This window comes from Anomaloglossus baeobatrachus, chromosome 9, assembly GCF_048569485.1.
Source record: "Anomaloglossus baeobatrachus isolate aAnoBae1 chromosome 9, aAnoBae1.hap1, whole genome shotgun sequence".
Lineage (NCBI taxonomy): Eukaryota > Metazoa > Chordata > Amphibia > Anura > Aromobatidae > Anomaloglossus > Anomaloglossus baeobatrachus.
The window spans coordinates 79,383,775-79,406,460 of NC_134361.1; the positions used below are offsets into that span (position 1 = coordinate 79,383,775).

At 49.9% G+C, this 22,686-nt stretch overlaps 1 protein-coding gene across 1 annotated transcript in view; it reads right to left on the reverse strand.

Moving 5' to 3' along the window:
• NRK (Nik related kinase) overlaps positions 1–22,686 on the reverse strand; it is a 432,773-nt gene that overhangs the window by 107,785 nt on the left and 302,302 nt on the right. Inside the window, exons 24-25 of the mRNA XM_075323819.1 lie at positions 11,299–11,416; positions 8,112–8,270 (exon numbers count right to left, since the gene is read on the reverse strand). Of these exons, the coding sequence (XP_075179934.1) occupies positions 8,112–8,270; positions 11,299–11,416 (277 nt within the window). The remainder of the gene's footprint in view (positions 1–8,111; positions 8,271–11,298; positions 11,417–22,686) is intronic.

Sequence of the window (22,686 nt, forward strand, 5' to 3'; positions counted from 1 at the left end):
TTATCTCTAGTTGTCCCAGGGAGAGAATTTGCAACAAACACCAAGATTCTCCTGATGTATGCATGCTGCCTGCTTGCACTGAAGACTTGATAAAGATGTATCAAATATCACCAGCACTGAATAATAGGAAGTGAAGATATACAGTACATAAACAAGGAAAGTACTGATGAACAGCAGCTGACAGGCTGAACAACGGCCCAGGGTCCTAAAGAAAAACGGATGAAAACCAAGCAGGAATGATAGAAGGTCAGGGAGCAGTTTCTGCATCCAAACGCTGTGATCTTCTATAGCTGGACACCACAGCACTATCTGTCACCCGTGACACACCAGGGCTTGATTGGTTCCAAATTTATTCTGAAGCAGGACAACACCACTGAACATACAGACCATGATATTAAGAATTATCTACCTTGTAAAGAACGAGTCCTGGAAGTGATAATATGGCTTTCGTGGAACACTAATCTCAACATCATCAAATCTATCTAGTATCATATGAAGACAAAGAAGGGATTTGTGCATTTTGACACTTAGGGCGGCTTTGCACGTTGCGACATCGCACATGCGATGTCGGTGGGGTCAAATCGAAAGTGACGCACATCCGGCGTCACTTTCGACATCGTACTGTGTAAAGGCTAGATGATACGATGAACGAGCGCAAAAACGTCGTTATCGTATCATCGTTGCATTCACCGACATTTCCATAATGCCGGTGCCGCAACAGGTACGATGTTGTTCCTCACTCCTGCGGCAGCACACATCACTGTTTGTGAAGCCGTACGAGCAAGGAACATCTCCTTACCTGCCGCCGGCGGCTATGTGGAAGGACGGAGGTGGGCGGGATATTTACATCCTGCTCATCTCCGCCCCTCCGCCACTATTGGCTGCCTGTCGTGTGATGTTGCTATGACGCCGCACGACCCGCCCCCTTAGGAAGGAGGCGGGTCGCCGGCCAGAGCGACGGTCGCAGGGCAGGTGAGTGCATGTGGAGCTGGCGTAGCGATAATTTTCGCTACGCCAGCTATCACACGATATCGTACCTGCGACGGGGGCGGGGACTATCGCGTGCGACATCGCAGCATCGGCTTGCGATGTCGCAACGTGCAAAGCCCGACTTAGATTTTTGTTGATTGATAAAAATAAACTATTCACACTTCTATTTTTTTTAAGAACTCTTTGCAGCATCTTTTTGTAAACCTGCCTAAAACCTTTGCAGAATACTGTATTTAGTGTATAAACACTCTGGCAGTAGGAAACATAAGATGGTTACTAAAAAGTGCACCGCTCCAAGGTGAAAATCCTACAAGACCAGGGAGAAGAAAAATTATACTGTGAGAAAGCCATGGAACCCATAGGGTGGAGGGGCGACATGACTAGAGGGAAGGGAAGGAGTGATGGGGTTAATGGAAACAGGAATGGTTTGTTTATAAGGCAGAATAAAAGGGATTGGTGGGTAGGAGGAGTTCCCTGGAGGAAGAGGTGGGACAGTTGAGGGGTGTAAGTAAAGGACTTTGACTTACCCCCTCTCTCTTGACTTCCGGATATGGAACGATCTGACTGGAGAGGTTCCTATAAGGTGTCAGGACGTCACCTTCTATTTCTCCATGGAGGAGTGGGAGTATTTAGAAGGACACAAAGATCTGTACAAGGACGTCATAATGGAGGTTCCCCAGCCCCTCACATCACCAGACTTCCGGATATGGAACGATCCGGACGTGCGACAGGATGGCTGCTACCCGGGACCAGCGGATTCATCATGGCAGTGCACGGGCCCCTGGCAGCGCGGTCCCACGCCTTGGCTGCTGGGGGTTAACCCGTTGGCACTTTCCCCTCGCTCCCCTGTCAGCTGCGGGCGGCGTCCCCCCTCCCTCATATCTCAGGTACTTGCCGTGTGCGGGGGGAGCGAGGAGGAGATGTGAGAGCCCCTTCGGGGACCCTCCGCGGTAGGACGTGGGCAGGGCAGTACTCAGCTGCTGCTCCGGCCGCGGGAGGAATCTCCGTCCGGGCCGCGGCAGCCGGGAGGGGGGCGTGGCTTGTCTGCGGCCTATTTCCGGTCCGAGCCGCGGCCTGGATTGCTGGATGCGGCGGCTCCCGGACGGGGAGAGCGCCCGGCGGTGACAGAGGCCAGCTTTACCCCTCGCGGACAGTGGGGGGGGCCGCGGAGCTGCAGCCAGTGGTGGGTCCGGCACCAGGGCAGGCGGGCCTGGGGCGACGGGTGCCCAGGAGGCGTCGGTGAGTGGGGGTGACGGCAGGGGCCCTGCGGTTTCTGCTTGGTCACCCAGATCAGGTTGCAGCTCCCGGCCGCGGCGGTCTCCCCCAGGAGGGGGAGGGCCCAGCGGACAGAGGCTTTCATGGGGCCCAGGAGGGCTGGATGCGGCGGCTCCTGGCCAGGAGAGCGCCCGGCGAGGACGGAGGCCAGCGTTACCCCCCCTTCCCCCGTGGGTGGAGGGGGGGTGGCCGGGGGGCTGCAGCCAGCAAGGGGTCCGGCACCAGGGCAGGCGAGCCTGGTGCGACGGATGCCCGGGAGGCGTCGGTACGTGGGGGTGACGGCGGGGACCCTGCGGTCCCCGCCTGGTCACCCAGAGCAGGCGTGCAGATCCCGGCAGCGGCGGTCTCCCCCAGGGGGGCGAGGACCCGGCGGACGGATGCCTTCTGGGCCCAGGTGGGCAGGAGGCTGGCGGCTCTGGATGGGAGTCTGCTGGCAGCGGGTCGGGCCACAGGTACCCCCTGTCCTTGCAGGCAGCAGGGGGGGGTCGGGCCAGAAGATGGGGCCCGCGGTGGCAGCCCGTGGGTCGGGACGGTTTCCGGGGTTGTCGCCGCGGGACAGAAGATGGAGCTTGGAGGATGGTGCCCACGCGGCGTACCAGGAGGACGGCCGTGGTGGTGGCAGCGCTTCGGCGGCGTCTGCATTACATGAGCCAGAGGCGGTCGGCTCCAGCGAGGAGGAGGAGGAAGCAGCGACGGAAGAATCAGACGTCTGGATGGCGTGACTTTTATTCCAGGATACGCCGGGTCGCGGTCGGGTGAGACGGCCGTGGATTCGGCAGGGTTGGGGCGCAGTTGGTGGGGGGGGCGGCTGCGGACACGGCAGCGCCGAGTGGGTTTGTGTTTTGACAAGGTATGGGGTTTACTGCAGTGGTGTATACGGTTGTGGAGGGTGCGCATGCACCGCCGGCGGCATGGACGGGATCGGTGGTTAGTAGGCGCAGGTGCGGCAGGCAGAGTGAGGGCGCATGAGGCGGCAGGGGAGCATTTTCGGGCAGAGGCGGCAAGGGCTGTGACAGAGTGAGTGGTGAGGAGCGAAGAGGGGGATGAGGTGGTGCATTGGGCTGACAGTGGTCAAGTGTGAGAGTTATGGGTGCTTCAAAGGCCCGCTGGGGGGGGGCTCACTTGCTGGAGGATGTGAGGGATAAGATTTGAATGGGGGAACGTGTAGCAATAGTTTCGCTGCTCCCCCTGGAACAGTTTCACCTGGATTAGGTTAAGCCAAGTGATTCCAGGAAGGATAAGTAGAGGGAGGGGAGCGCCGGTGGAGGCTCACCCCTCGTACATTTGCAACGTGGCTGCGGGCATTTGCGTTTTTGGCAAGGGTATCGGGGGAAGGAATTGGGTAATTGGTTCGGCATGGTTCGGTTATATGGATCCATTTGGGGTGGCTTGTTTAGGTCATATGGCGGTTTAGTCTGGCTTCAGTACGCCGTGTAATTTCAGCAAGGGAAGGTGTTGCGTGCCAGTATGCGGTAGGAGCATACGGGCACATCCTTATGGCTGCAGTGGATGGCGGCTCCTAGTCAGCCCCCCCCCTTTTGGGGGGTAGTTGGCTGTTCGGGGCGTGGAACCCGGCGACACGGTCGATGAGGGGTTTTTGGGGGGAATAGAATGATGGGTGGTGCAGATTTGGCGCGGACGGTTGTCTTAAGCATACGTGTTGGGTTGTGGTAAGGAACATAGTAATTCTGCGTCTTTCTATTTATATTGGTGGATCTTTGCCTCCTTATTGGAAGTTTGTGCTGGGCTAGGGGACACCTGGTGGTTGTCAGTGGAAAGAGGGGTCAGGACGTGGCTTTGGGCAGGATGGGTGGGCCATTCGGGGCCCTCCTTGTCATGATTGGGTTTCTCTGTTGGTGGGTAGTGCCGGAAATGAGCTGTATATAGATGTATATATTTCGGCTTGTTCAAAACGTATCTTATCTGGAGGAGTCATCGGTGTATGCCTGCTTGGCTCCAGAATTGTCGGCGGTTTATTATGTGTCGTTGGACAGAGGGTGGGATTTGGTAAAGGCGGTGAGCCGTGGAGCATTGATGGCAAAGGTGGATTTGGAGGCGGCATTTAGGTTGTTACTGGTCCACCCTGCTAGCTAGCAGTTCTGGTGCTGCGGTGGGGAGGGGAGTTATTATTATGCTGATCGGTGGGGGCTAATGGGTTTTGTCCCATTTTATGTTCCGTTGGGGGCGGTTATTTCTTTGTGGAGTGGTTTGTGCGTGGTGTGTCCCAGCTTACACCTCTTATTCATTATAGGTTGATTCTCTTTACATCGGGTTGGCGGGTTGATGATTCGTTGAGGTTGTTTGTTTCATTGCAGATGGTGGTGGATACTCTTTTGGGCCTGTTGGCGCAGGCGAAGACTGAGGGTCCAACGCCAGTGATACAGTTTGTGGGGGATAAAGTTTGATGTTATGGTCAGAGAGGTAGGATTCGAAGGTAATGGTGTGGTCCTATGGGCTGCGATAGAGGCAGTTAGGTCAGCTAAGACGGTGCGGTTTCAGGCGGTGCAGTCTTTGCAGGGGCGGTCGAACCACGGGTGCAGAGTTACGCCGCTGGGGGGCGTGTCTGCTGGACGGCTGGCGATGGCTGCGCCAAGGGTGCAGCCATCGGATCATTTGTGTGTGGTCACGAAGGAGATCAATGACGATCTGATGGTGTAGGAGGTTTTTTCTTACGGCGACTTAGTGGCCGCGGATTGTGGCTGGGTAAGGTGGTGTCTGATGGAACGTAGCTGCGGTACTCGGATGCAGCGGGTCCAGTTGGTTTTCTGGTTGGGCATTGTGGGGTAGCGCTTCCAATCGGTGGTAGTAGTCGGGTTGGGGAGGTTGGCAGTTTTTCCAAGAGGAAGGTGTGCTGTCATTCTGACTATCAGTTGGTGGAGAATTCGATTAATAGTTGGTTTGCTAATCCTGGGGCCAAGGGTGGCGTACTTGCGACAGTTGGTTTCGCAATTGTATGCGTTTAAAAAAAAAAAAAAAAAAAATGGTATGCGTGGCGCAACCAGTACTGGGGTTCGCCAAGGGAATAGCAGCTGCTTTGTTTCCTTCCAGTTCTACAGGTCTCGGGAGTTGAGGCCGCGTAACAGACGAGGTGGGCACGGTGTGTCCTGAGGGCTTGTGGAGTCTGGTGTGGCTGTGTTGGGGAGCGGCTCGGTGCCCAGTGACTGAGGTTATTTGGGGCTGATATCCAGAAGTGTGGGTGGCGCGGATAACGTTGTTTGGGACAATGTGTGAAGAAGGCCCGGTGGAGTATTTGGTGGGGGCGTTGGCAGTGGTGATTAACGGTTTTCAGGCTGCTAGGCCGGCGTCAGCAGTGGAGCAGAGGGTGGCGGCTGTGGCTGTCTTGTTGAGGATTAGATGTGGAGAGATGTTTTTTCGCAGGATCTTAGTGCGCGGCAGGCCTTGAAGGGTTTGGTCGTACGGGTGTGAAGCAGCGGGATACAAGGGTCCGTCTCCGTTGTTTTGTGGCAGCGTTTGGTGAGTGGTTTGTGGTGGCTATGTTCATCTGAGCACGAGCAGGTTTTGTTTCCCTTGTCCAAAACGGTTTGTGTTAGCCTTTTGGGAGGCTTTGAGATTGTGGGGTTGGTCAGCCCATCTACGGTTAGGAGCGGAGGTTGGATGTTGGAGGATGTGTCCGAGGTGGTGCAGTGGGTTGAGCGCCGGCTTTGTCGCTCACCGAATCAGATTAGGCGGGTGGTGAAGGTTGGTGTTGTTATACGCGGTCCCGGGTGCGGAATTTATGTTGTGAGGACGCCCAGGATCATTATTGTGTCGTGTTTGTTAAGGTACCATTTTGTGGCAGCGCTGCAGACTGGATTGCAGGTGGCGGGGGTGGGCGCCCGGAATACTACGGGTTGTCTTCCTTCTGGATTGGGCTTCCACGGAGGCCCCTCGGTGGGCTCAGAAAAGGGGTGGTGAGAAGTATTGGGAGGTGGGAGTCCTCTTGTTTCGGTGTTACGTTGGCCTCAGTTGTTATCGGGTTAAGGCCAATGGGGGCGTTTGAGTCTTTTGGGAGTGGAATGGGTTGGCGTAACAGGTTGGTGTTATCTGTGGGTTTATAACCTCTGGGTTTTGTGGTGAGGGTGTGCCTCATTTGGATATTTGGGCATTCGTTGGTTCTCGGGGCCTCGACGGTCTGAGGCTCGCCCAAATTTTGCCAGTGGGGTCTGGACGGGTCGATGGTACTGGTCCAGTGAGTGGGAGGCAGCGATTAGGTATCTCGAGAAGTTATTTATGAATGTTTTAAAAAAAAAAAAAATTGTTGGTTTGTTGCATTGTGGAAGACATACCCGGGCTTAATCGTGGGGTAGTTTTTGATAGTGTGACCGGTTTGGAATGGCGTGTGGCTTGTGCGGTAGGCAGTATCAATCGAGCCTTTATTGGGGGGCGGTGCCTAAAGTTGGTGGCGCTGAACTGGTGGTTTTGGTGATGCGATGGGGGTGCATCTTAACGTTCTTGGTGCTGTTTGTGGACGCTGGGATTGCGTGGAGGTGTGGTACAAGCTTTTGGTGTGTGGCGGGTCCAGGCCACGTAAGGAGTCACGTGCCCTGTCCTGTGGCGGGGGGTAGGTCTGGTCCAGAGGCGGTTGAAGGCAATGGTAACTGGACAGAGAGACACCATCTTGGTATGGTGGCTCCAGGTTCCGGGATGTTGCAGGCACGGGGTTCTGCAAAGTTGGAGGGTTAATCCGTAGGTGATTAATACCTCATCTCTGGGTCGGTGTGTTGCGGCCAGGGATACTGGGGTGAGAAGTGGTTCCTGGACTGGGCCTACTCAGGGTTGTATATTTACTGCATTGGTTACTGTGTTACCTATTGTTATTTGTTGGGGTCGCCCGTTGGACGGCGCCCCCTTGTGTTAGTATGTAAATAATAGGTAATAAAGGCTGCTGTGGCCAATTTTAAACCAAGTCACATGTAGTTCGTGTATTATTTACAGATGGTATTGGTGGGTAACACACATACAGCACGACTGGAGAATCCTTCCTCAATGGTCAAGAAAGCCATGGAACCCATAGGGTGGAGGGGCGACATGACTAGAGGGAAGGGAAGGAGTGATGGGGTTAATGGAAACAGGAATGGTTTGTTTATAAGGCAGAATAAAAGGGATTGGTGGGTAGGAGGAGTTCCCTGGAGGAAGAGGTGGGACAGTTGAGGGGTGTAAGTAAAGGACTTTGACTTACCCCCTCTCTCTTGACTTCCGGATATGGAACGATCCCCGCCCACCCTCCCTTGTGTTTAATACCGAGGGGAATTTTGTCTGGGTTGTTTCTTTGTCACAGCAGCGGGGGGTAGGTCTGGTCCAGAGGCGGTTGAAGGCAATGGTAACTGGACAGAGAGACACCATCTTGGTATGGTGGCTCCAGGTTCCGGGATGTTGCAGGCACGGGGTTCTGCAAAGTTGGAGGGTTAATCCGTAGGTGATTAATACCTCATCTCTGGGTCGGTGTGTTGCGGCCAGGGATACTGGGGTGAGAAGTGGTTCCTGGACTGGGCCTACTCAGGGTTGTATATTTACTGCATTGGTTACTGTGTTACCTATTGTTATTTGTTGGGGTCGCCCGTTGGACGGCGCCCCCTTGTGTTAGTATGTAAATAATAGGTAATAAAGGCTGCTGTGGCCAATTTTAAACCAAGTCACATGTAGTTCGTGTATTATTTACAGATGGTATTGGTGGGTAACACACATACAGCACGACTGGAGAATCCTTCCTCAATGGTCATGCGATCTCCGACTGAGAGGGAGGTTTGAGAGAGGCATTGACTATATTTTAAGGCGATCACCTTTGTTACACATTTACAAAAAAAACCATAAATTAAATTGCAATGTGTGTAATCCTATAAACTCACCCCAGAGAGCAGCGCACAGGATCTCAGAATTGAATTTCTTTTTATACTTGCGAATCTCCGGACTGTCACTTTGAGGTCGAATATTTGTTGGATTAACATTGACAACCGATCCTTTCCTAGCATTTTCTCTGCGGAAAGGCTCAACTTTTATGCCACTAGCTAAATACAAAGGACAAGGGCAAGTTAGAAATGATTACTGTATGCGAAGGGCTAAAATTCAAGCATTTTTAAAACACCGTTATGTAAAATTTTCCTTTTTTTTTTACAGCATTACAACATACAAATTTAGAGTCTGTATATATAAATATATATACTGTATATATATATATATACATATATATATATATACTGCTGAAAAAAGTAAAGGGAACACTTAAACAAGGATTTTGTATGTTGGTGCACCCTTTATCTTTTTGAGCAGTATATATATATTATATATATATATATATATATACATACATACATACATGCATACATACATACATGCATACATATATATATATATATATATATGTATGTGTGTGTGTGTGTGTGTGTGTTTATATACTGCATGGACAAAAGTATTGAGACAGTAATAGGACCCCACTGGTACAACTACTCAGTTTCAGAAATTTCTTCCTAAACGTTCCACCATAAAATGTGAGTGATATTACTGAAAAGTAGAGGAAAAAAAATACAGTAGCTCAGTCATGTAGTGGCAGAACAGATAAAAGGTACAATGCGGGTTCGCAAAGTGTTGAGGTGCTTAGTGCCTCATATATGTATATATAAATATATATATATATATATATGCATACGTCATCAGTTTCTGATTAAGTATATTTCTCATATTGACCTGAATTTCTCACTAGATGTCGGTAGCAACCTATCCAATCCACAAAGGCATACAAGTCAAACCATAGATGTCCATAAATTTAGTGATGTGTAATAATGAGAAATCACACAGGGAAAAAATATTGAACACTTCAAGCAAGAGCATGGAAAGTCATGATAGCAGATGGAATATATTAGTAATTAGAATGCAATCCTGACGTTTAGTGAAAATATGAAATCAGCTGGCTCAACTGGTGGCCTTTAAAATGGTGTCTCATTATCACGGTGCCACACAAAAAAACTTCTCATGATGGGTAAAACTATTTGTTACAGAAGAATTGTTAAACTACTAATGGTGCCAGTGAGCACTCTTGGGGCCATAATCTGGTAGTGGAAAGAAGATCATTTCACCATAAACCAGCCATGACTAGGTGCTCCACACAAGATTTCAAACAGTGGAGTGAAAATAATTATCAGAAGAGTTGTCCAAGAGCCAAGAACCATCTGTGAAGAGCTACAGAAACACCTGGAATCAGCAGGTACAATTGTTTCAAAGAAAGCAATAAGTAATGCACTCAATCTCCATGGCCTGTATGCACATTCACCATGCAAGACTCCATTGTTGAACAAAAAGCACATTTAAAGTTTGTTTAATAACATTTACAAGCCTGTAAAATATTGGGAGAATATAGGCTGGTCAGATGAGGCTAAAATTGAACTCTTTCTATGCCATAATATACACCATGTTTGGAGGCCTTTAATACCATATTAACAGTGACATTTGGAGGTGGGAACATCATAGTATGGGGCTGTTATTCATCATACGGCACTGGCAAACTTCATATAATTGAAGGCGCTAGAGTTCGTCTCTTTCCTACCTGAAGAGACAATTTTAATATTTCCCAGAGGAGCATTGGAGCTATAAGGCTGCTTTCACACATCCGGTTTTTGCAATGTGGCACAATCCGGCACTTTGCAGGAAAATCGCAACCGTTTTTTTTTTTGCTGCCGGTTGCGTTTTTCCTGCATAGACTTTAATTAGTGCCGCATGGGCTTGCGTTCTGTCCGTTTTTTGCCGCATGCGGCAGATTTAGCCGATGCGGCGGCCGGATGGAACGTAGCCTAGCACGTTTTTTTGTGCGGCAAAAAAAACCACATTGCGCCGCATCTGGCCGATGCGGTGCATTTTCCAATGCATCCCTATGGATGCCGGATGCGGCAAAAAACGTATCTAGCCGCCGCATGCGGTTTTTGCCACTGCGTATGCTCAGTAGCATGCCGCAAGCGGCAAAAACCGGACGGGCCACATTTAAAAAACTTATGCAAAGGATGCGGTGTTTTCACCGCATCCGTTGCATAGGTTGCACAGCCGGATTGAGCCGCACCGCTCAAACCGGATGTGTGAAAGCAGCCTAAGACTCCTCACCACTGATAGCCAGATTGGTTTGTCAGTCTCCACATACCCAAATGTACAGAGACATTCTTGATAAAACTCTGCTGCCATCTGCCAGTATGCTGACGGTGAAACATGAGTGGACATTTCAGTGAAACAATGATCCCAAACAGACAAGAAAACTCTCAATTGGTTTCAGAGAAGAAAAATAAAGCTGCTAGAATGGCCGAGACAATCCCCTGACCTGAATCCAATAGAACATTTATGGAAGGAACTAAAGCTCAGAGTTCATAGAAGGAGCAGGGACCTGCAGGATGTGAAGAATGTTTGTGTGGATGAATGGTCCAAAATCACACCTGAGCAATGCATGCTACTAGTTTCCCAATTCAGGAGGCGCCTTGAAACTGTCATTACCAACTACGTTTTTTGTACTAAGTATTAAATACATTTCAGTAGGCGTGTTCAATACTGTTTCCCTGTGTCATTTCTCATAATTAGACATCACCAAATTTATGAACATCTATGATTTGATCGCCTTGTCTGTGCGGATTGGATGGGTTGTTACAGACATCTCGTGAGAGGTTCATGTTAATATATTAACTTTGAAAATTGGTGATGTGTTTAATACTAAATTTGCTATATATATATATATATATATATATATATATACACTGTACACAGACATAATTCTCACAAAATTAAATCCTATGTGCTGTCACTGTTTGCTGCATTGGCCCTGCTCCACCAGTCTTTTGGACGTCAGTATTGAGAGTAGGTCCTCAGATGCTACAGCTTATTGTAAATGTCTTATGGGTGACAGCCAATAGCCCCAAAGGAGTCAAAATGTGTTTACTTGCTTCTGCCATGACTAACTGCATAGTTATAATCAGATGGAACTGTTCTATAATATATTTGGACTGAAGACTGCACATAAGTGATGATTCTCCTCTGGAGAGCCACATATTTCTTAAATGTACTCACGGGAACAGGTAGGACTTGTTGGAGGTGAGAATTGTAGCAGTCGCGGGTCGATGAAGGCACTAAATGATGTAGTGGAAGATGAGCTATTTTTTGGCTGTGGACTTTCACCATTTGGCATCTACGATAATTGGAGAGAAAATATACCATTAAATTCTATTATTTTTCAGAATTTATGATAACTTTTAAAATTCTGCTTTTAGATATATCACTTCATAGAAACCAGAATAAGGGGGATTCATGGCAATAAAAATAGTAATTTGCTAATAAACAATGTGGGCTATAATATAAGAAGATTCAATGAATTATTATAATAGTCAAACTATACACTAAAAAGTCTGGAATTATATAGATTCATGCGCTTCAGATTTTATTGCAGACGTTTTTGCAGTTAAAAATGAGTTGTGTTCCTCTGAATGGAGTTGTTAGACTATGTGCACATGTTGCCTTTTTGTGTGCAGATTTTCTGCACATAAAAAGCATATTTTGGCAGGAAAAAAGCAGCTGAAAAAAGTGCATTTTTTCACATGCGTTTTTTCATGCTTTTTTCTTTTTTTTTATAGTCATGGTGATCGCGGGTTAAGGCGGTGTACACCTGCGATCACTGCTGGGTCTCCGGCTGATGTAATGTACCCGGCTCTCACTGCCAGGAGCAGTGCCTGCGCCACTCCCGGCAGTTTAACCTCCTGAATGCTGCGATCAATGCGAGCATTCAGGAAGCAGGGAGAGGAATCGCTTTCCATTCTCTGGCAATTGGGTCCCTGTAATGCAATCACCCCCGGGTTACTGAGCTATGGAGAGCCTCACACACCATGCTGTATGTACGGTGTGTGAGGCAAACTGCTGCTATATAATCCCCTGTAGTGATTTGCAGGGGATTTATAGAAACGCAGAAAAAAATGCACAGAAACAATTGACATGCTGCTTCTTTTTTTTCTTCAAGGCAAAAAGATACAGCGTGTGCACAGAAAGTTAGGATTTTCATAGACTTTGCTGGCATGCGTCTTTTTCTTGCAGTATTGATTAATATCTGCAAGGAAAAACACTTGAAAAAAGCAAGGTGTGCGCATAGCCTTAAGGTACCGTCACACTAAACGACGCTCCAGCGATCCCACCAGCAACCTGACCTGGCAGGGATCGCTGGAGCGACGCTACACGGGTTGCTGGTGAGCTGTCACACAGGCAAATCTCACCAGCAACCAGTGACCAGCCCCCAGCCAGCAGCGACGCGTGGAAGCATGCTGCGCCTGGTAACTAAGGTAAATATCGGGTAACCAACCCGATATTTACCTTGGTTACCAGCGCACACCGCTTAGCGCTGGCTCCCTGCACTCCTAGCCAGAGTACACATCGGGTTAATTACCCGATGTGTAGTCTGGCTACGTGTGCAGGGAGCAGGGAGCCGGCACTGGCAGCGTGAGAGCGGCGGACGCTGGTAATGAAGGTAAATATCGAGTAACCAAGGAAATGTGTGGTTCTGTACCGCCCTGAGAGGGCTCGGCCGCTCCTCTGCTCGAGCCGAGCCGCTCAAGGTCCGGGCTCGAGTGGTCGGTGGCTCGAGCGCCTCCGGACTGGGGGGCCACGTCACTCCGTTAAGGGGAAGCAGTGGGGGTGGTGGTGTACGGTGGGTGTCGGTTGAGCCGTGAGGCCACCCACGGTTTGTGGTGACGGGATGCACCACCACTGCGGCAGGAGTGGAGGGTATTCCCGGGATCGGTGTTGGTGGCACAGCTTTGGTGTTAACCCCTCCGTGGGTAGGGGCGGTGCGTCCCGGGGCCCGATGGGGACGGCGATGGCGATGTGGTGCAGGGCGCAGCACTGCGGTGCCCGGATGGCACCGGTGTACTCACAATTAATCACACTCAGAGTCACTGGTTAACCAAAGTTCGAGGATGGTCGGTACCCGCGGGCGGCTGCTGATGTCCCCATTGAGGTTGGTGATGGTCCCTCTTCCCTGCACCTCTGGTTTTGGTGTTCGGCTCCCCTGCCTGGGCAGTGGTAGCCCGCTCCCCGGCGTTCAGCTGCCGGAGGAGCCCTCTGTTGCCCGCAGGCGCTGGTCCGTCAGGTGGTTGGCCTTTGGCGGTGGCGCTCACCCGGTCTCGGTGGGCTTTTGTCTTCTTTCGGGTCTTGGGGTGAGAATGAACCCGTGAGGTCCAGACTGCAATCAGTCAATTTGCCTACACTCAGTGGTAGCCAACAATTCTAGGGGCATTTATACCCCAATATGGCTCACAATGCCATTCTATGTAGCCTCCAACCATCTGGACGTAAATGAAATACTTTTCTGTATGTGGCTATTCACAAGTCAGAGAGATGGGGAGCAGCACAGGAAAAGGAATAGGTAAGTAATGATGGTGAACTGTGCTGCTATCAGACACTGTTGGTATGCCTCGGATGTTAATACACCTTTATTCATTACTACCTGTAGTATCCGGCATTTCCCGGGATAGTAACTGTCTCTGTCTATCTCTTTGTGTCTGTCTGTCTCTGTCTATCTGTCTGTCTCTCTGTCTGTCTCTTTCCCTGCCTGTCTATCTCTGTCTGTCTGTCTCTCTCTGTCTCTATCCATCTGTCTCTATCTTTATCCATGTCTGTCTCTCTGTCTCTATCTCTCTGTCTGCCTATCTCTGTGTCTGTCTCTCTATTTGTGTCTGTGTCTCTATCTCTTTGTCTTTCTGTGTCTGTCTGTCTTTCTCTCTGTGACTGTCTGTCTCTCTCTCTGTGTCTGTCTGTCTCTCTGTGTCTGTCTGTCTCTTTCTCTGTGTCTGTCTGTCTCTTTCCCTGTCTGTCTCGTTCCAGGTCTGTCTCTTTCCCCGTCTGTCTCGTTCCAGGTCTGTCTCTTTCCCCGTCTGTCTCGTTCCAGGTCTGTCTCTTTCCCCGTCTGTCTCTTTCTGGATCTGTCTCTTTCCCAGTATGTCTCTTTCCCAGTACGTCTCTTTCCCAGTACGTCTTTTTCCCAGTACGTCTCTTTCCCCATCTGTCTCGTTCCAGGTCCATCTCTTTCCCCATCTGTCTCATTCCAGGCCTGTCTTTTTCCCCGTCTGTCTTTTCCCCTGTCTGTCTCTTTCCCTGTCTGTCTTTTTCCCCATCCATCTCTTTCCCCGTCTGTCTCTTTCCCCATCTGTCTCATTCCAGGTCTGTTTCTTTCCCCGTCTGTCTTGTTTTAGGTCTGTCTTTTTCCCCATCTGTCTCGTTCCAGGTCTGTCTCTTTCCCCGTCTGTCTCTTTCCCCGACGGTCTCTTTCCCCGACGGTCTCTTTCCCCGACGGTCTCTTTCCCCGACGGTCTCTTTCCCTGTCTGTCTCTTTCCCCGTCTGTCTCTTTCCCCGTCTGTCTCTTTCCCCGTCTGTCTCTTTCCCCGTCTGTCTCTTTCCCTGTCTGTCTCTTTCCCCGTCTGTCTCTTTCCCCGTCTGTCTCTTTCCCCCTCTGTCTCTTTCCCCGTCTGTCTCTTTCCCCGTCTGTCTCTTTCCCCGTCTGTCTCTTTCCCCATCTGTCTCTTTTCCCGTCTGTCTCTTTCTCATCTGACTTGCTCCAGATCTATCTCTTTCCCCGTCTGTCTCTTTCCTCGTCTGTCTCTTTCCCTGTCTGTCTCTTTCCCCGTCTGTCTCTGTCTCTTTCCTTGTCTGTCTCTGTCTCTTTCCCCGTCTCTCTGTCTCATTCGTTGTCTCTCTCCATCCGTCTCCCCACCAACATCATATTACCTCACACATAAGCTTCTTATACTAAGAATGTTCTTCATTGCCTATAGCAACCAATCACAGCTCCTATTAATGACCTGTAGCTCCCAGCTCCATTGACTTTAATGGAGGCAGGTTTTGTGGAGAGTAACTGTAAAGCGCGGTGTTAAATTTTCCCATCAAAACATAGTCTATGACGTTCCTTGAGTCACATGAGGCGTCTGTGCAAAATTTCATGATTGTAAATGAGACGGTGCGGATTCCTTCAGCGGACACACACACAGGGCCGCCATCAGGGCATTACTACTGGAACTCCTGTAGCGGGCCCGGTGAGCAAGAGGCAGGGGGGGGACCCGGACATGCTGACAGGCCCCTCCCCTTTCCTTCCTCTTCTCCCCGGGCCCCAGGCCACGGGGCGTTCACAGTACACTTTGCAGGGCGGGCTGGCCGTGCAGTGAGCAGGAGGCGGGGCTCGGACACGCTGACAGCCCGGGCCCCTCCCCTTTTATTTCTCTGCTCACCGGGCCCCATGGGCAGGGGGTGGGGACGTTGCACTGACAGCACCTGCAGTCGCACAGGGGCCCCAAGCGGGAGCGGGCCCCTAGAGCCTGAAAACGTACTGGGTACGTCATAGCTCCCTGGTACTTAAGGACCTATGACGTAGCCAGTACGTCATGGTGAGATCGCGGCCCCGGTGGCTGCGATCGCTGCAAATACCTTAGATTCGGGGAGGAGGGGCCCTGCCTGACCTCAGGAGGCTGTGATTGGCTGACGAACGCCGCTCAGCCAATCACAGCCACTGTAATGTTTCAGCCATTGAAAATGTCTGAAACATTGAAATCCAGCCATATCAGTGCAGCTGTAGCACTGATCATTGGCTGGAGCTGGGTGACCTCAGTTTCACCCGCCCCCAGCTCTGATTGGAGAGACCGGCCTTGTGACCGATCTCTCCAATCACTGTGGATCTGGGGCTGGAGACCGCCCCCCTCAGCTTCACTCCGGAGTCTGTGGAAGGTGATGGGAGCGATCGGTAAGTTACAGACACTGTCTCCTTTCAGCCGCCGCCATTGCCCCAGCCCCCACCCTTCAGCTGCCGGCTGCAGCAGTGACTGCCCCTGATCCAGCAGCACTGAACCCATCTTCTGCTTCCCCCTCCCTCATCAGCCGCCGCCCCCCTCCCTCATCTGCTGCCCCCTCTCCACCTCTCACCTGCTGTGACCCCCCCCACCTGCTGTGACCCCCCCACCTACTGTGACCCCCCCCCACCTGCTGTGACCCCCCCACCTGCTGTGACCCCCCCACCTGCTGTGACCCCCCACCTACTGTGACCCCCCCACACCTGCTGTGACCCCCCCACCTGCTGTGACCTCCCACCTGCTGTTACCCCCCCACCTGCTGTGACCCCCCCCACCTGCTGTGACCCCCCCACCTGCTGTGATCCCCCCACACCTGCTGTGACCCCCCCGCCTGATGTGACCCCCCCACACCTGCTGTGATCCCCCCACACCTGCTGTGACTCCCCCCACCATCCCTCCGTCCCTCTGGCCATCCGTCCCTCTGTCCATCCGTCTCTCATCTATATGTAGCACCCACGGGCAGGGGTTAAATGTTACTCGTCGCCGGGCCGGTGATCTCGGATCAGGGGGATATGACAGGTGGTCCTGCCCAGCTTTGTGGCCTAGAGGTGTACAGTAAAAGGGGATTTGGATGATGGTGGGGAAATGATGAGGATGATAGTCTTGTGACGCTTCCTGTGGTACGTGGCCAGGGATTAGCCGCCGCTGCTGTCTCTGTCCTCCGGGGCGGATGGTGTTGCAGCAAGGATGGTTCTGCTCCCCGCAGGTGGAGCGGGGCCACGGGGAGGATGATGAGGAGAGTAGTGGCCGTTGGCGCTGAAGCCTGGGGCGACGGCAATCAAAAGGCTGAATCAGCTGCTGTGGTTCCAGCCGTGATGGGCCCCAGCTGATCCCAGATCTGTTGGAGGTTAGAACCGGTACGGTGGTCGATGGGCCCTTCCTTCTTGCGCCTTTACAGATGGATCCCCGTGGCCTGAAGCTGCTTGGGGACCCCGGTTTGTGTAGTGTTAGCTCCTGTCCCGTGTGTAGGTGACGCGGGGCCGCTGTGGGGCTTGACTGTAATCACGACTCCGGACCCTATGTGGCACTGTGCTCCGGAATCTCGTGTTGGTCAAAGGGACTTGCAATCCCCCTGTTCTACAGATTCTGGTGATACAACGTGAAGTCTGTTCCACCCTAAAGCTCTGCACCCTGAACCGCACCGGTCCCACTCCTGTTCTCTCCTGCTGGAGAACACTCTAACTGTTGTGTAAGCTCCTAAGTCCCCCTGGTGGCTGCTCCTCCCCCGGTTCCCTGTCACTAGTGGGTGGCCACCCCCCCATGTTTGGTGACTACCTTAAGACCCGACCCTAGCCTGGTCCCCAATGGGGAGGGCAACCTGGTTGTGTATATGAGTTTTGTGTTGTGGAACTGGTACCGACCTCCTCTGGATCCAGGATGAGTACTGCACCTTAAGTGAGGTGCAGTACCCTGTGGTGACTGAAGCCACAGGGGCGCCACATATCTATCTATCTATGATTCTATCTATCTGCTGAAAGAGCCTTAAAGGGACTCTGTCAGCAGGTTTTTGCTCCCCCCATCTGAGAGCAGCATAAAGTAGAAACAGATATCCTGATTCCAGCGATGTGTCACTTACTGGGCTGTTTGCTTTCATTGTAATAAAATCAATGTTTTCTCTGCTGCAGATCTAGCAGTTATACAGAGCTCATGAATATGCTGGACTACCTGCAACACACCCAATAGTCCTGTAATGATAATCTCCTGCTGATTAACCAGTGATGTTATCAAAACTATACTAAGCAGCCCAATAAGTGACAATCGCTGGAATCAGGATCTCTTCCCCTATGTTATGCTGCGCTCAGATTAGGTGTTAAAATCCTGGTGACAGATTCCCTTTGAAGGGGTTGTCAGGTCTAAATCCACAAGTCAGCATTATCACAATTTGGTTTCAATTACTTTAAAACTTGTATGTGACACATTCCCTTAAAGAAAAAAAATAGATATACCAAAAATAAATATATACCAAAGAAGTTAGATTTAAAAAGAAAAAAAAAAGTTAGAATAGAGTAGGGCCCGGCCAAAAGAGTCTGCCTTGTTGTGGAGGCAGGCTTACAAAAATCTTCTGGCCAAAACAAAATCTGATGTCTGTGTGTGTGACACGGTGTTCAGTGTAAAGGGTTAATGTGTGATTGGTGAGGCTGTAGTGCAGAAGAGAAGTTTTCCAAGAGTGGCGGTGAGACTATGGAAGATTCGTGGAGTGGAGGCGGAGCTGGGGTGGAGGCGGAGCTGGGGCGGAGCCTCAAGGGGGCCCCGAACTTTTGCCAGTGTGGGGCCCTGAAATTCCTAGTGGCAGCCCTGCACACGGACAGACACACAGACAGACACACAGACAGACACACAGACATACATACACTCAGCTTTATATATTAGATTGCTGCCCTAAAAAGTGTGGCCCTCGATCAGAAGAGATTTTGCACTCTTGGTGTTAAACGTTCTCATTTCCTTAGTAAACGGTGGTAGTTTTACTGCTGCTATATGCAAAGTGCTGTAATACGGATTGGAGTAATGACTCCTGGCAGCCTATAGATGTCACTATTGTGACAGTTATTAATGAAGAGTTTCCGCCTCAGTCTCAACCTATAATAACAGTATATAAAGTACGCCAGCAACATCAACAGCTCAACTAAATCCGTATATGTGTAACCTTCATACACACGCCATTCAGCAACTGAATTTCTGCGCCTCTCTTCTGACACCTTTGTGAAGCAAACAGATTTCTGTACTATGTAAATTATCTATTTTTACATTTATTCAAATACTTTTTTTTTTTAAATTCTAGCTCTATATTTATATTATCTTTGATTTTATTTATTAATTATAACAAAAGTCACTTTTACTGGAAAAGTTTTTTTTTTTAAAGTATGAAACATATGAAAATAATTTTCCAGCCTGTTGCTTTTGCATGATATTAAGTTCTTATGGTATTTATTCAGCCATTTCTTAAATTTGACACATATAGATACGATGACTGCTGGACCCCCAACTAACACAATAAAGAAATACACTTGGAATGGCTGAGTAGGAATGTTTAATTCTATGGAAGGGGTGGTGTAAAGCCCCCCGTACAAATTAGTCATCAGAGCCCTTATGGTGGGACTCGCTGCCCATATACAATGTATAGAGACCTCCAGGCTCTTCCTATAGAGAATATATGAGTACTCAATGACCCCACTGCCGCCCCACCACTGTGCGGAGCTGCCGCCCGACCTCCGTGCGGAGCTGCCGCCCCACCACCGTGCGGAGCTGCCATCCGACCACCGTGCGGAGCTGCCGCCCCACCTACACCCCACCTAGTGTCTCCTCCCCAAAATCCTATAGAATGTAAGCCCGCAAGGGCAGGGCCCCCTTCCCTCTGTACTAGTCTGTCTATTGTAACATATATGTATTCTGTATGTAACCCCCTTCTCATGTTCAGCACCATGGAATCAATGGTGCTCTATAAATAAATAATAATAATAATAATTAATAATAAATAAATACTTGGCTAAGCCAAGTGTTCACGAGTATGGGGGGTCAAAAAGAGAAACCCGTCTTGTGAACCACTTTTCCCCTATTCTACGTATTCAATAGAGGGGTTGTCCCACTTGCTCACGGGATACAAAAACATCATACAAAGCAGCACATGTTGAATGTTCACTAAATATAGTGGTAAAAAAGGTCACGTAAAAAGGATGATGGGATTGATATTGTCCCAAATTCAGGCTCTCAGAGAGTAAATTCAAACCTTTTCGGCATTAACAGCATATCTCATGACTATGCCATTAATGTGTAAGATAGAAATACTGAAAGGTAACTTGTCTCTGCACACAAATCTCTTCTCTTTAACTCTCTATCCACCTTTTTAGAGTTCATTGGCATTCTGACAGCACCGTAGGTACTGGGACTTCCTTTCCCTTAAAGAGAACCTGCCAGGTGCAGCATGCACCCAGTACCACAAGTAGTTCTGGTGCATATTAGTAATCCCTGCCAAATGGTGGTGTCACACACAGCGACAACGACAACGACGTCGCTGCTACGTCACCATTTTCTGTGACGTTGCAGCGACGTCCCGTCGCTGTCGCTGTGTGTGACGTCCAGCAATGAGCTGGCCCCTGCTGTGAGGTCGCCGCTCGTTGCTGAATGTCCAGCTTCATTTTTTGGTCGTCGCTCTCCCGCTGTGACGCACAGATCACTGTGTGTGACAGCAAGAGAGTGACGAAATGAAGCGAGCAGGGAGCAGGAGCCGGCATCTGGCAGCTGCGGAAAGCTGTAACCAAGGTAAACATCGGGTAACCAAGGTGGTTACCCGATATTTACCTTCGTTACCAGCCTCCGCCGCTCTCACGCTGCCAGCGCCGGCTCCTGCTCTCTGCACATGTAGCTGCAGTACACATCGTGTAATTAACCCGATGTGTACTGTAGCTAGGAGAGCAAGGAGCCAGCGCTAAGCAGTGTGCGCGGCTCCCTGCTCTCTGCACATGTTGCAGCACAGCGACGCGTGTCGTTATGATCGCTGCTTCTGCTGTGTTTGACAGCTAAGCAGCAATCATAACAGCGACTTACAAGGTCGCTGCTACGTCACAGAAAATGGTGACGTAACAGCGACGTCGCTGTCGTTTAGTGTGACCCCAGCTTTCCTGTCCCTGTATACACTAGCATAGATAACGAGATCTTTAGAAAAGTATTTCTAAAGATCTTTTATCTTATGCTAATAAGTGCAGGGACTAGTCCCAGGGTGTTTCTCCTCCTAGCTAGTTAGCCCACATAGCATGGTAACACACCCCCTGTGGGTGTACATGCAGTACATGCCTAATGAATATGCAGGGACGCCGCACATACCTCACTGTTCATGGCTGCCGGCGGAGGAAGGATGCGCACTGCTCGTGATCCGGAGTCCCCAGCACTTCCGGTCATGTGCACTGTACCTCACTGAAGCTGGGAAGCTTATACCCGGCATCAGTTTAGTGCGCATGATCGGAAGCCTCGGGTACTCCAGATCATGCCCAGTGTGCATCCATCCTCCGCCGGCCGCCATGAACAGTGAAATATGTGTGGCATTGCTGTGTATTTATTAGCATGTTAGCACACCCCTGTGGGCATACTACCATGCTAAGAGGGCTGACTAGATGGGGGAAATAATGACTCATTTGCATAAGATAAAACATCTTTAGAAATACTTTTTCTAAAGATCTCTTTATCTATACAAGTGTATACAAGGACTTCTAGGCGGGGATTAGCAATATGCACCCAGAACTGCTCATGGTTCTGGGTACATATTGCCCCTGACAGGTTCCCTTTAACTTTACAGCATGCTTTACCCATTGACTCACTTGTCCATAACTGAAAGTCTCTACACTGTGTGCAGAATTATTAGGCAAATGAGTATTTTGATCACATGATCCTCTTTATACATGTCGTCCTACTCCAACCTGTATAGGCTTGAGAGCCAACTACCAATTAAGTAAATCCGGTGATGTGCGTCTCTGTAATGAGGAGGGGTGCGGTGTAATGACATCAACACCATATATAAGGGGTGCTTAATTATTAGGCAACTTCCTTTCCTTTGGCAAAATGGGTCAGAAGAGAGATTTGACGGACTCCAAAAGTCCAAAATTGTGAGATGTCTTGCAGAGGGATGCAGCGGTCTTGAAATTGCCAAACTTTTAAAGCGTGATCACCGAACAATCAAGCGTTTCATGGCAAATAGCCAACAGGGTCGCAAGAAGCGTGTTGGGCAAAAAAGGTGCAAAATAACTGCCCATGAATTGAGGAAAATCAAGCGTGAAGCTGCCAAGATGCCATTTGCCACCAGTTTGGCCATATTTCAGAGCTGCAACATTACTGGAGTATCAAAAAGCACAAGGTGTGCCATACTCAGGGACATGGCCAAGGTAAGGAAGGCTGAAAAACGACCACCTTTGAACAAGAAACATAAGATAAAACTGGGCCAAGAAATATCTTAAGACTGATTTTTCAAAGGTTTTATGGACTGATGAGATGAGAGTGACTCTTGATGGGCCAGATGAATGGGCCAGAGGCTGGATCTGTAAAGGGCAGAGAGCTCCACTCCGACTCAGACGCCAGCAAGGTGGAGGTGGGGTACTGGTATGGGCTGGTATCATCAAAAATTAACTTGTGGGACCTTTTCGGGTTGAGGATGGAGTGAAGCTCAACTCCCAGACCTAATGCCAAATCTGGAAGGCAACTTCTTCAAGCAGTGGTACAGGAAGAAGTCGGTATCGTTAAAAAACCCCCATAATTTTCATGCAGGACAATGCTCCATCACATGCAACCAATTACTCCACAGCATGGCTGGCCAGTAAAGGTCTAAAAGATGAAAAAATAATGTCATGGCCCCCTTGTTCACCTGATCTGAACCCCATAGAGAACCTGTGGTCCCTCATAAAATGTGAGATCTACAGGGAGGGAAAACAGTACACCTCTCGGAACAGTGTCTGGAGGCTGGTGTGGCTGCTGCATGCAATGTTGAGGGTAAACATCTATGTATGGTAGGCTGTTGACTGTCATCATAAAGAAAGGTGGCTATATTGGTCACTAATTTTTGGGGGTTTTGTTTTTGCATGTCAGAAATATTTATTT